This window comes from Geotrypetes seraphini, chromosome 8 (assembly GCF_902459505.1).
Source record: "Geotrypetes seraphini chromosome 8, aGeoSer1.1, whole genome shotgun sequence".
NCBI classification, from domain to species: domain Eukaryota; kingdom Metazoa; phylum Chordata; class Amphibia; order Gymnophiona; family Dermophiidae; genus Geotrypetes; species Geotrypetes seraphini.
In genome coordinates this window covers 62055876-62068391 of record NC_047091.1, presented here as the reverse complement: position 1 = coordinate 62068391, position 12516 = coordinate 62055876, and the positions used below count along the sequence as shown (strand labels likewise).

The 12516-nt window shown below is 46.9% G+C and overlaps 1 protein-coding gene across 1 annotated transcript in view; it reads left to right on the top strand.

Moving 5' to 3' along the window:
• Nucleotides 1–12516, top strand: part of RASGRP4 (RAS guanyl releasing protein 4) — a 119273-nt gene that overhangs the window by 54233 nt on the left and 52524 nt on the right. The window contains exon 8 of the mRNA XM_033956455.1: nt 3139–3255. Coding sequence (XP_033812346.1) covers nt 3139–3255 — 117 coding nt within the window. The remainder of the gene's footprint in view (nt 1–3138; nt 3256–12516) is intronic.

Sequence of the window (12516 nt, the reverse complement as noted above, 5' to 3'; positions counted from 1 at the left end):
CCCCGGTTGTTTACTTGGATTCAATGTCAGCATTAGGGTTCGCCGGCCGCCAGCCGTGAGAGGAAGGCCGCCGCAGCCTCGCCGCTAGGTAGGGGGACAACAATCGCGCTTATGCTCAAGCCACCGCCACGACTCCTCTCTCGAACCGCACCAGGATCCAGAGAGGAGCTGCGGCGGGGGCTTGAGCATAAGCGCCGTTGTTGTCCCCCTACCTAGCTGCGAGGCTGCGGCGGCCTTCCTCTCACGGCTCACATTTAATCCAAGTAAACAACTGGGGCTGCCTAAAGAAACCGGTGCTTGGTCCGCCAAACAATTCCTGCCGTTGCCGAAATTTGCCCCACCATTCCTTCCCTTCCTCCATCACGTCAGTTCAGCTCCGTCTATGTTAAAAGCAGCTGCTTTGAAATTGGAGCCCTGCCGCCACCGTAACACGTTCCCTCTGCCGCGGTCCCATATGTCAGAGAAGGGGCGGGACCAAGGTAGAGGGGAACGTGCTACGGCAGTGGCAGGCCTCCGATTTCGACGCGGCTCCTTTTAACATTGGTGGATTCACTGCACCTGATGGAGGGAGGGAAGGAAAGGTGGTTGTGCGCTGTTGAGCCCCTCTTTGCCCTCAGACCCTCTCCTAACTGCTCCCTCCTGTCTCAGACCACTGGGGGGAGGTGCCTGTCTTCAGCTGCTGGGATGGAGGGAGGGAAGAAGAAAGAAGGGGCCCTGGCAAGCGAGTTATCAAAAGCCAACCATAGCCTGGGACCCCTACATGGTATGAATAATGACCAGACAACAAAAGGTAAGAAAAATAATTTTATTTTCTGTTTTGTGATTACAATATGTCAGATTTGAAATGTGTTTTGAGGGAGGCTGCCGCGGCGGCTTTGGACAGAGGGGTACCATTTTCGTGGGAGCCGGCCTTCGGAGAGGCTTGGGACGTGGGGATGGATGCGGGAGGGGCTGCCGCTGCGAAGGGCTTTGGTGGGGGAGCCAGCCAGACCGCGAGTGTGGGGACGTTGTAAGCACGGATTGGTCAAGGAGCCACCGCTTCCGAGGCTTTGAAATTGCTCTCCCACCGTCACTCCCTCCCGCCCCGGCTCTGCCTCTGCCCCTGCCCAGGTTCAAAAGCAGGAGAGGCGGTCATCTAGCACCCGTTAATCTAACGGGCTTAAACACTAGTTGTACATAATATTCTAAATGAGGGCATCAATACATCCTTTTTCCTCTCCCTATGCACCCTAGCATCCTTCTAGCTTTTGCTGTTGCCTTTTCAACCTGTATGGCCACCTTAAGATCATCACTTACTATCATACCCAAGTCCTGCTCCTCTTTCATGTACAAAACTTCTTCACCCTCTAAACTGCATCGTTCCCTCGGGTTTTTGCAGCCCAAATGCATGACCTTGCATTTCTTAGCATTAAATCTTAGCTGTCAAATTTCAGACCATTGCTCAAGCTTTCGCTAGGTCCTTCCTCATGTTGTTCACAGCTAGGGTCCCAAAAAAGAGGACACATGACCCTGCCCACACTCCACCCACAGCCCTGCCCATACTCTACCCACAGCCCCGCCCAAACCACCTATTTCCTTGGTCACCCTTCCCATCCTTTTAATGCTTCTCTCTTTCTCTCTCCTTCCAACCCCCTCTCATGTGGGTGCTTCTTTCTTTCTTCCTCTCCTTCCGAGGATGCCCCTCTCTCTCCTTCCAAACTGCTCTTCTGCTGTTTCTGTCTCTCCATTCCCATCCAGCACTACCCTACTCAGTGCTCTTCTCCAGCACTCTCTCCCTCCCTTCATGCTGTTTCTCCAGCCCTCCTCCCTCCCTCCATACTGTTTCTCCAGATTTTTCCAGTGTCTCATCCTTACTCTGCAGATCCTGCAATTGTGTGGCTTTAATATGATCTTTAACATATAACGCCACTCCTCCTTCTTTTCTTCCTACTCTGTCTTTCCTGAACATAGGGTTACTAGATGTCCGGCGGCTTTTCAAAACACGGTACTTTGTCCAGGTTTTGAAAAGTTGGTGAGATCGAGGCACATCACGCATGCTGCACTCCAGCCCTGTCCCAAAGAGACGAAGTTTGTTGTGGGGCTGGGTTTGGGAGGGCAGAATGGGTGCTGGGGATGAAGCGGGTCCGGGGAGGGGGGCAGAACTGGGCAGGGCCACGTGTCCTCTTTTACCAGATGGAAAATCTGGTAACCCTATGATTATAGCTGGCATAACTATATCCCACTACGGTACTCCCTTCCAAAAAAATAGGCTAATGCTAGACCCAAAAACTCATAAATTTAAATCAAATTAAATTGAATTAACGCCTTAGGATCTCAAGTGCACGCAGTTATAAGCTAGTAGAACTTGTCTTGGCTCATAACTATTTTGCGAGCTATCATCGGTCCATACGTCTTTTTATTATTCAATTTAATATAGATAGAAATATTATTTTTCTTTTTGCACCAAAAATGAACTTAAGAAGTTGAATTATAAACAATGATATAATAAGTAAATGGTACAAAAAGAAAAAGAATATATATCTATATTAAATTGAATAATAAAAAGACGTATGGACCGATGATAGCTCGCAAAATAGTTATGAGCCAAGACAAGTTCTACTAGCTTATAACTGCGTGCACTTGAGATCCTAAGGCGTTAATTCAATTTAAATATATGAGTTTTTGGGTCTAGCATTAGCCTATTTTTTGGAAGGGAGTAGTGTGTTCCACAAGTTTTTGACGTGACGTTGTGATTATAACAATATCCCAACCATGGTTACCCGTGAACCACGTCTCTGTGATCGCCACTAAATCCAACTCGCCTCGTCCATCATAACCGCTAGATCCAGGACCTTGTTTCCCATACTTCGAGCATTAGTATATACAGCTTTCCAGACATCTCCCCCTTTTCCCATTTTGTAGCGGTTTTCAGTGACTCACTTACCTGAGGGCTTATACTCACCTGGGGGCTTTGGTCACCCTACCCCCCCAGGCCAATTCTGACTGAGCTGGAAGCCACAGCAGCAGGGGAAAAAAACAAAAAATGTATCTTAAAGGCTAACGTAGATGAAGAAGGGGCAGAATTTCTCTAATGCAGCACTTCCTTTTGCCTTCACACATCTATGTTGAGGGTTTTGGATTTTTTTTCTGTCATTGTAGAATCTGCGACAGCTGCAGAACTTCAATACGCTAATGGCTGTGATCGGAGGCCTTTGCCACACTGCTATTTCCAGGCTAAAGGATACACATGCCCACCTCTCACATGAAGTCACCAAGGTAAGGCTGAAAAGGGGGATGTAGGGGTTTTAGATGGCCAGTCACTAATCAGCTGAAAAATGCCACCAGGGGGAGAGGGGGGGGGGCAAGATTTGCCTGGGCTCTGCTTTCAAGCAGAGTCGAGCGCCAGCCATAGAAAAGTCATCCTGCCCTCCTTCCCTTAACAAGCCTCTTTCTGAAGGGGTCACCAGCAGCAGTGGTAGTGCGTCTCACACGCTGCCTGCGACTGACCGGGAAACCTCTCTTCTGGAAGTTACATGAAAGGAGGGTAGGTCTGTACACTGCTTAGAATTATGATAAGTGGTATAACAAATTTTAAATAAACTTGGAAGCGGCAGAGTAGAGGTTTCCCAGTCAGCAGGCAGCATGTGAGAGTCGTTGTCAGCGGGAGGGTCAGGAGTAGGGTTACCAGATTTTACATCGGTAAAATCTGGACCTCTAGACCTGCCCCCAGGCCCACCCAGTTCCATCCATTCCCGCCCCGTTACACTCCAGCTCCGCCCCCAGCCCCATCTCTCACTGCCTGTTTGTCAGTCAAGAAGGCATCCGTGCATGCGTGCACAGGACACGATGATGTCATATGCATGCGCGGATGCCTCCTCCCGACACAATTTCTTTTCAAAACCCAGACAAAGTGCCAGGTTTTTAAAAGCCGTCTGGGCCCCTGGATATGTCCTCAAAAGGAGGACATGTCCGGGAAAATCCAGACGTCTGGTAAAGTCAGGGGGCAAGGCCAGACACTCAACATTGTTTGCCCTGGGCCTGGCTTTGGCTCTCGGCGGCCCTGCAACTTGAGTCCAGGACGTAAAGTGGAAATAAAAAAGCATGTACTAAAATTTAGCACACTTTTTTTTTAAAAAAATTCATTTTGAAGCCATAAGTAAGTGCAACAATCATATTACACTATAGAAGTACTTAAATACAATAAAAATTGTAATCTATGACAAATAGATATATTACCCCCTAATTATATTCAACAAGTACACTCAAATTAAGAAATTAAAAATATGTTCCAACCCACCCTGGATGTGTATGACCAAGGAGCAAAATCAACAATCATTCTTTGCAAAATTTTGTCAATGGCTCCCAAATCTTCACACATTTTATTATTGCAATAAAAATAAACCTGTATTACCAATGCAAATAGCTTTCTATGCAAACTGTTGGTAGTTAAAAAAAAAAAAAAAAGTACAAAAGAAGTGCGTTAAAAATGGAAGTAAAATTAAAAAGTGCAGTAACTTTGCTCCCATTTTTAACTTAATTGATTAGAGGTGGAAGTTAAACTTAACTCACATTTGTAATCACCACATAAAAATCTGGAAGCTTGCTTGTCCAATTTAGGACTTCCTGAGCCAGAGGGACTCAGCCCTAGGACCCCTGAACCCCCAACCTTCTAAATGGACTGAAATAATTTTGGTTGACCCAGAAGAAAGGCTCAACTTGCTTTGACATGTTCTGTGAGATGACACTTATGGAACATTTTATGCCAGGAAAAAGATCAGACAAATAATATCCAAACTAATATAAAGAGACCTCTGGTCAGTTAAAAGGCTGAAGGAAAAAATTGACCTTTAGTCCCACAGGCAATGCAAATAACAGTGAAAACAAAAGGATCTGTGGAAATGGTGATGTTCAAGATGCAGGCTTTATTCAAAAATGTACAATTGGATAATCCACATAAAATATACCATATGGTTTAGATCAGTGTTCTTCAACCTTTTTACACCCGTGCACCGGCAGAAATAAAAGAATTATTTTGTGGACCGGCAAACTACTAAGACAGAAATAAAAAAACACATTTTCACCCCGTCTCCGCAAGCTCGGTCCCCACAAACCATCTGATCCCATCTGCACAAGCCTCAGTTATGATTTTATATTGAACGTATTTTATTAAAGTATAAAAAGAAACAATATTCTGCACAATTGTCATTTTATAAATATAAATATTCAGAGCAAGGACCAACAAAAAACCCTGTCTCCCCTCCCCTTCACATATATCCCCTCTACTATCAAGAAAACTGAACAAGCCAAATTATTACAGAATGCTACACAGAAATATCATGCTAACAGAATACTTCAGTCACACATGATAGGAATAGTGTTAGGCTTTGCAGTCCCCAGTTATGTCTCTAGCAGGATATATATTTCAAATCTGATATATTGTAATGACAAAATAGAAATAAAATGATTTTTTTCTACCTTTTGTGGTCTCTGCTTTCATCTTCTTTCCACTCTTCCTTCCAGCGTCTGCCCGTTCCATCCACTGTCCCCCTTCCATATGTATCTGACTTCTTTCTATGCCCCTCTCCCCTTTCCAGCCAGCCTGTGCCTCCTGTCTCCTTTTTACATCATTCATTCCAGCTTCACTGTTTTCTTCATTTTTATCTCTCCTACACCAGATCTAGCATCTTTATCCCTCTCTCATTTCTCTGCTGACCCCCTTTCCAGCATCAATCTCTCTCTACTTTCTCATTCCTGTCTCTCCCCTTTCCCTCCTCTAATCTCCCTGTCAGCTGTTTCCTTCCTTTTTTCCTTCTCCCTTCCCTCCTCCCCCCATCCAACAGTAGCTGTCCTCCCATCCCTTTCCCTCTTCCTCTCCCAGCAGCATCTCTCTTTCTACCTCTCTCCAGGTGCAGTAGCAGCTCTCCCTTTATCCATCAGCTTCCCAGCCTCCGTGGCTTCCTCTCCTTCCAGCAGCTCTCAGTACTTGCCTGCAGCAGTGATTTACTTAGGCAGCCTTGGGTCCGTTGCCGCCTCTGAGGAAAGGGGAAGTTGCCAAAGTGAATCACTGCACTGGTAGGTACAGAGCTGCTAGGAGAGGAGACAGCCACTGTTGAAGGCTCCCTGCACATTCGTGCCCCCCCCCCACCCCAAGCCGGCAAAAACAGCTTTGCACCGCAGGTCCTGCCGCCCAAGACGAGCCGGAGGCCCCTATCCACCGCATTCTGCACGTGGGCAGGCTTTCAGCACAGACGCTGCTGATGGCCCCAATCCACTCGCTGCCCCCCACCGTGCACGCTGACCATCTCCCTTCTACTTGCAGCTTCCCCGCGGCCCTCTTCGGCAACTCGGCAGGGGCAGCGATTAAGACAGTCTGCCGACGTCGGGATCTTTCCTCTCTGAGTCCCGCCTATTTTGTTTCAACTTCCTGTTTCCGCATAGGCGAGACTCAGAGGGAATGCCCGACGTCGGCAGCCTGTCTTGATCGCCCGAGGCTGGGAGGAACAGAAGATTTCCGCGAACACCACCAGGGCAGGAAATTTAACAACGTCCATCTCGCCGGCCCTGCGCGGACCGGCAGGAATTTTCTGCGGCCCGGCACCGGTCCGCGGACCGGTGGTTGAAGAACTGTGGTTTAGATCACCATCTCCACAGATCCTTTTGTTTTCGCTATCCTAGGAATAAGCAATGAATATCCCCAAATCCATCTCAATAATGGCTTATGGACTTTTTGCTTTAGGAAATTATCCAAAACCTTTTTAATCCTCACTTTGGTTATTGGAAAAATAATGGAAGCGTTGCTGAAGGAAATGATAGTGAATTTCCTAGAATCCAATGGGTTACAAGATCCGAGGCAACATGGGTTTACTAAACGTAAATCGTGCCAAACAAATCTGATTGAATTCTCTGAATGGGCGACCGGAGAATTGGATAGAGGACATGCGCGAGATGTAATTTTACTTAGATTTCAGCAAAGTCTTTGACATGGCTCCTGAATAAACTTGACAGGCTGAATTTAGGATCCAAAGTGGTGAACTGGATTAGAAACTGGTTGATGGCCAGATGTCAGAGGGTGGTGGTTAATGAAATTTGCTCGGAGGAAGGGTGAGTAGTGGAGTGCCTCAGGGATTGGTGCTGGGGCCGATTCTGTTCAATATCCCCCCTCTTTTACCAAGGTGCACTAGCTGATTTAGCGCACGCTGAATGCGAAGGCGTCCATAGAATATAATGGACGCATTAGCATTTAGCTTGTGCTATATCGGCCAGCACGCCTTAGTAAAAGGACCCCTATGTTTGTGAGTGATATTGCCGAAGGGTTAGAAGGTAAGGTTTGCCTTTTTTGCAGATGATACCAAGATTTGTAACAGGGTGGACACCCCGAAGGGACTGGAACACATCAAAAAGGATCTGCAAAAGTTAGAAGAATGGTCTAAGGTCTGGCAACTAAAATTCAGTGATTCAAAATGTTGTGTGATTGTGGCACCGAGGTACCCCCCCCCCACACACACTTCAAACCCATCATGCACCCAAAAAGAGGGAGAAAAGCCTCAGACTAATGTAGCAGTGTAGAACCAAAAGGTACAAATCAAAACTGCTTTTGATACTTTCACTGGCAAAAAAAGTCCCTCACAGAACAACTCAGGTTTAGAAAAGAGCAAAGTCATCCGGAGGAACGTTCAAGGACTTGGCTGACAAAAGACGACTTGAGCTCCAACGCTGTCACGTCTTCTCCAATCTTCCCAACAAGCGACCTTGTTTCACCAATGTTTGGCTCATCAGGGGAACAAACAATGCGGCCTTGAAAAGTGCAGCCACGCTGAGACCAGCCCCTTCTTCTACTCCAGAGCATCAGACACTGATCCTACTCCCATTTCCTACCAAGCTACTGGAATCAACTGCCTCTTCATATTCACGATGGTTTTTAATAGAAAACAGTGAATAACATATGAAAAAGTTATTTGCGGTGTTTCTGTATTCGCGGGTCTGTTAATCTCCTATCACAGCGAATATGGAGGGAGAAGTGTATACTGTATGTACTTGTATTGCAAGACATTGCTTGTATATCAAGTTAAAATTTAATCAAATGTTTTGCTTGTCTTGCAAAACACTTGCAAACCAAGTTACTTGCAATCCAAGTGACGAACTTGCTGTATATTGCTCCATCTTCAAATTGGTACCAAGTACTACCAAACCACCATGAAGTATCTTCAGTTTCTTGAAGACTCAAAAGTATTGAAAGCACAGACATAGGCATCTGCATTTAAGTTCCCTTTTTAGCTTCTGAATTAGTCTTTCCCCATAACGGTTTATGTCCCCTTCATTTCTTAAAATATTCTTCAGATACTGATTCAAAGAACCACGTTTTACAAAGGGAAATTACACCAGTGTCAAGTGTAATACCTTACTCAAACTAAGTTCCCACTGCTTTCCACGTCTGTCTCTGGATCTATGACCTTTGATAAAATTTGTTCACAAGTTCTCTCTCGAAGCTGGCCTGCTAATGTGATGCAACGGCACCCAAAATGATGAATTAAAATGGTGATCAACTCCCCCTCCTCAGCAGTAACCAGATGCCCCTCAAAAATGCTTTGCTTGTAATTTCTCTCTTTCGCCCCATCCCTCTTCTTATTCTTATACTAAGAAAAACCACAGGGTTATAAGGAGAAGTGATTGTGGTTGAGATAACAGACTTGCTGTTTTAGCACGCGACATAATATGCAGAGTCTGCTGTAGGAAGCCGTCAACACCTAGATGAGGTAGCTGGGCTTTTCTGTCCTCCAGGTAACCTGTGCAATGACCTGGCCTCTTGTACCCTATTGTATTCAGAGAAACATAGAAGACGCAGTCTTTAGCACATCGTGAATTAGACAGACTATTCATTTATTTCAGAGACGAGCAACGAAGCTAGTGAAAGATATGGAGAACCTGAGCTACGAGGAACGACTTAGGAGACTGGGGTTGCTCTCCCTTGAGAAGAGGAGACTGCGAGGGGATCTGATTGAGACTTTCAAAATACCGAAAGGATTTGACAAAATGGAGCAGGGAAAGCAGTTATTTACAATGTCCAATGTGACACGGACAAGAGGACATAGACTGAAGTTGAGGGGGGGGGGGGAGACAGATCCAGGACAAATATCAGGAAGTTCTGTTTCACGCAGTGAGTGGTGGACACCTGGAATGCTCTCCCAGAGGAAGTAATTGCAGAATCCACCGTTCTAGGATTTAAGGGTAAACTAGATGCACATCTCCTTAAGAGTGGCATAGAGTGATACGGGTAAGGGTAAATTAGATGCACATCTTCCTTGAGAAGCATACGGTGATATGGGGACTAAAACTATGCCAGGGTACACCTGGTGGGGCCTCCGTGTGTGCGGATCACCGGACTTGATGGACCCAGGGTCTGATCCGAAGATGGCAATTCTTATGTTCTTATGTTCTATCCCATTCTCCTCAAAGAGCTCAAAACGGGTTACAGGTTAAACATACATAATATATAGTTAACAGGTTACAATTTGCCATAGTTCCAGTGCAAGATTTTTCAATACAAGTTTTATCCTAATGCAACACGTGGAGGGGCATAATTTAAAAAAAACGTCTAAGTCCCCTTTTGGTCTAAGTCACTAGACGCTGAAGTTGACAGCAGGGAAATGTCCATTCTCAAAAAAACCTGTCCAAAATGAGGTTTTTTTTGAGAATGGCCTACCTCCACGTTTAGCAATCTACTCGCCAGACTGCCACTACATCTATCCCTACAACACATTTCCGACCAAAATATCGCCCAAGTCCCAAACGCCGAAACACAAACCTTTTAGGCGAAGGAGGGGCCAGTCCTTCGCCTAAAAGTAGGATTCTGTAACCGGCATCTGTCAAAAAACAACGCCAGTTATAGAATCCTGTAACTATCCCCCCCCCAACTCAACAATCGTGGCAGGAGAGATGCCTAATCTCTCCTGCCGCGATCCCCACCTGAAACTGGCACGAACCGGCAGGAGGGATCCCAAGCCCTCCTGCCAGCACCCCGCCCCCCCCCCCCCCCCCCGAAAAAAAACACAACTTGGTCTAAGTCAAAATGTATAAGTTCTGACTGGGCAATCTCGTTAAACTTTTGGTTATATTTGCTTTATGACTAAGTCTAGGTCGGTCCACCTCTCGCCCTTTCCCCTCCTCCAAAAACGCTTCTTTTCGTCTAGGCGTTCAGAGGTAGGGTAAAGGCCTAAGCTGGTTTTAGATACGTCTAAAAACAGCTTTGGTTATCGGTACATGGACGATCTGTCTTTTTGATTGTCCAAGTACTGATTTAGGCCACTTGTTGAATGTTTTTTAAATTTTTATTATGAGCCCCATACCGAGGATCTAGTACCAATATATATTTCTTTGTAATCCATCAGTCATGGGCAGGAGAGTGGGTGAAGAGGTATGTTTTTATTGCTTTCCTACGTTCAGGAGTCCTTTAAGGGATCTGATCTGTGGGGTCAGTTGATTCCAGTGGCTCGGTATAAAGTGGGAGTAGGAATATCGTTTGATAGTTTGCATTTGAAGGGCACAACCAGGGGACGATTTGAGGTGTATTAGAGAATGACACGGGGAAAAAATCTGTCCCCGTCACCGGCCCACCATCCTCTGCACCGCCCCGTCACCGCCGATCCCTTCACCGCCCCGTCACCGCCACTGCCATCCCATTCACCGCCCCGTCACCGTCCCCGCTGCATCCATATAAGCCTTTTTCCTTTCACTCCCTCCTTCCAATTTGAGCCGGGAACACTAGCGATCGCACGGTCCCCGCGGCCACTACCTGCCTGCCTGGTCGATCCTGGTGTTTGGCCGGCTCTCTCCCTTCTCCTCACCTTGGTTTGTGGGTTTTCTTTTTCGGCAACCTGCGCGCTTTCCCAGGGAGCCGCACACGCGCGGCTGCTCAGTGTTCGATCTTCTGCTCTGCTGCAACTTCCTGTTTCCGGTTGCGTCAGAGCAGAAGATCGAGGCTGAGCAGCGGCGGGTGTGCGCGGCTCTCTGGTAGCGTGCGGGTCGCCGAGGAGGAGGATCTGCGGACTGGGGTGAGGAGAGGGGAGAGAGCTGGCTGGACACTGGAATCGATTGGGCGGGCGGGTGTGAGCTGCGGGGACCGCGCGATCCTTCATGCCTCACTGCGGGGGACAAGACCATTCACCGCCCCGCGGGCGGTGAATGGCCTTGTCCCCGTCGCCGCAGCGACTGCTAGTTTTCTTCCCCGTTTTCGGCGGGTGACCCGCGGCTAAAATGCGGTGGCCGCGGGTAAACCGCCACCGTGTCATTCTCTAAGGTGTATTTCATCCTGGGAGCGGAGGACCTGTTCGGCACATACAGAGGAAGCTTGGTCGTCATGTAGCCCGGTGCCAAGTCATGCAAAGATTTGAACACTAGCATCAGGCCCTTGAAGATGTGGCGGGGCATAATCAAAAGAAATATCTAAGTCTATTTTGGACCTTAGTCGCAAGTCGCCCAAAGTTGGACACAGGAAAATGTCCATTTTCAAAAAATACGTCCAACATATTTTTTTTCTTCAAAAATCATCCAACTGTATGTCCAGCTGTCTGATCATCCAGACCGCTAAGTCATCCATCTTTATACCCCATTTTCATCCAAAAATTCATCCAAGTCAGAAACACCTGGGAAAAAACCTTTTGGGTGCGGGAGGGGCCAGAAAAGTGAAAAGACTGGACACCCAGACATGGCACCAGAGTAGTGGAGTACCTTACAGGGCACTGTTGTAAACTTCACAAAAAGGGTGCCGCATAAACATCTCACTACAGCTCCCTTATAGGTCATGGTGAGCCCCCCAAAACACCCCCAGAACCTACTAGACCCACCTATCTACCACCCCAATAGCCCTTATGGCTGCAGGAGCCACTTATATGGCAGTACAAAAGGGTTTGGGGGTGCACATTTTTCACCATGAATGCAGTGATTAGAGTGGCTTATGGGCCTGGATCCTCCTCTCCATGGTTCACTAACCCACCTACAAGACCACTTAAGCCACCTCTGTTCAGCTCTACTAGGCTTTCCTATGCCAGGCTGCCATGTGTGAATGTTCTGGAAGGAGGTATGTAAAGTTGTTATTACGATTTTTATGGGGGTGGGGTGGGGTGGGGGGGGGTCAATGATCACTGGGGCAGTGTTTGGGGGTCTGTACTTTGTGTCTGCAGTGGTTATTTGATCACTTTGGATACCTTCTTGTGACTTAAACCTGGTTTTAGATGGCCTAAGTCACAACATCCAAGTTCCGTCTAGGCAGTGTTGTAAAACTTTCAGTTATACATGCAGTACAACTAAGTCTAGGACAGCCAATGTCCCGCCCAAATCCTACCCTCGACACTCCTCCTGAAATGCCCCTTTTAGCTCTGATCATTCAGCAGCACTGTGAAGGCCTAAGTTGTTTTAAAATACATCTAAAACCCAGTTCGATTATCGGCCCTTGGACGACTTGTGTTACTGATTGTCCAAGTGCCGATTTAGGCTGGTTTTTAGACGTATTTCTGTTTCGATTATGAACCCCATAACGTTTAT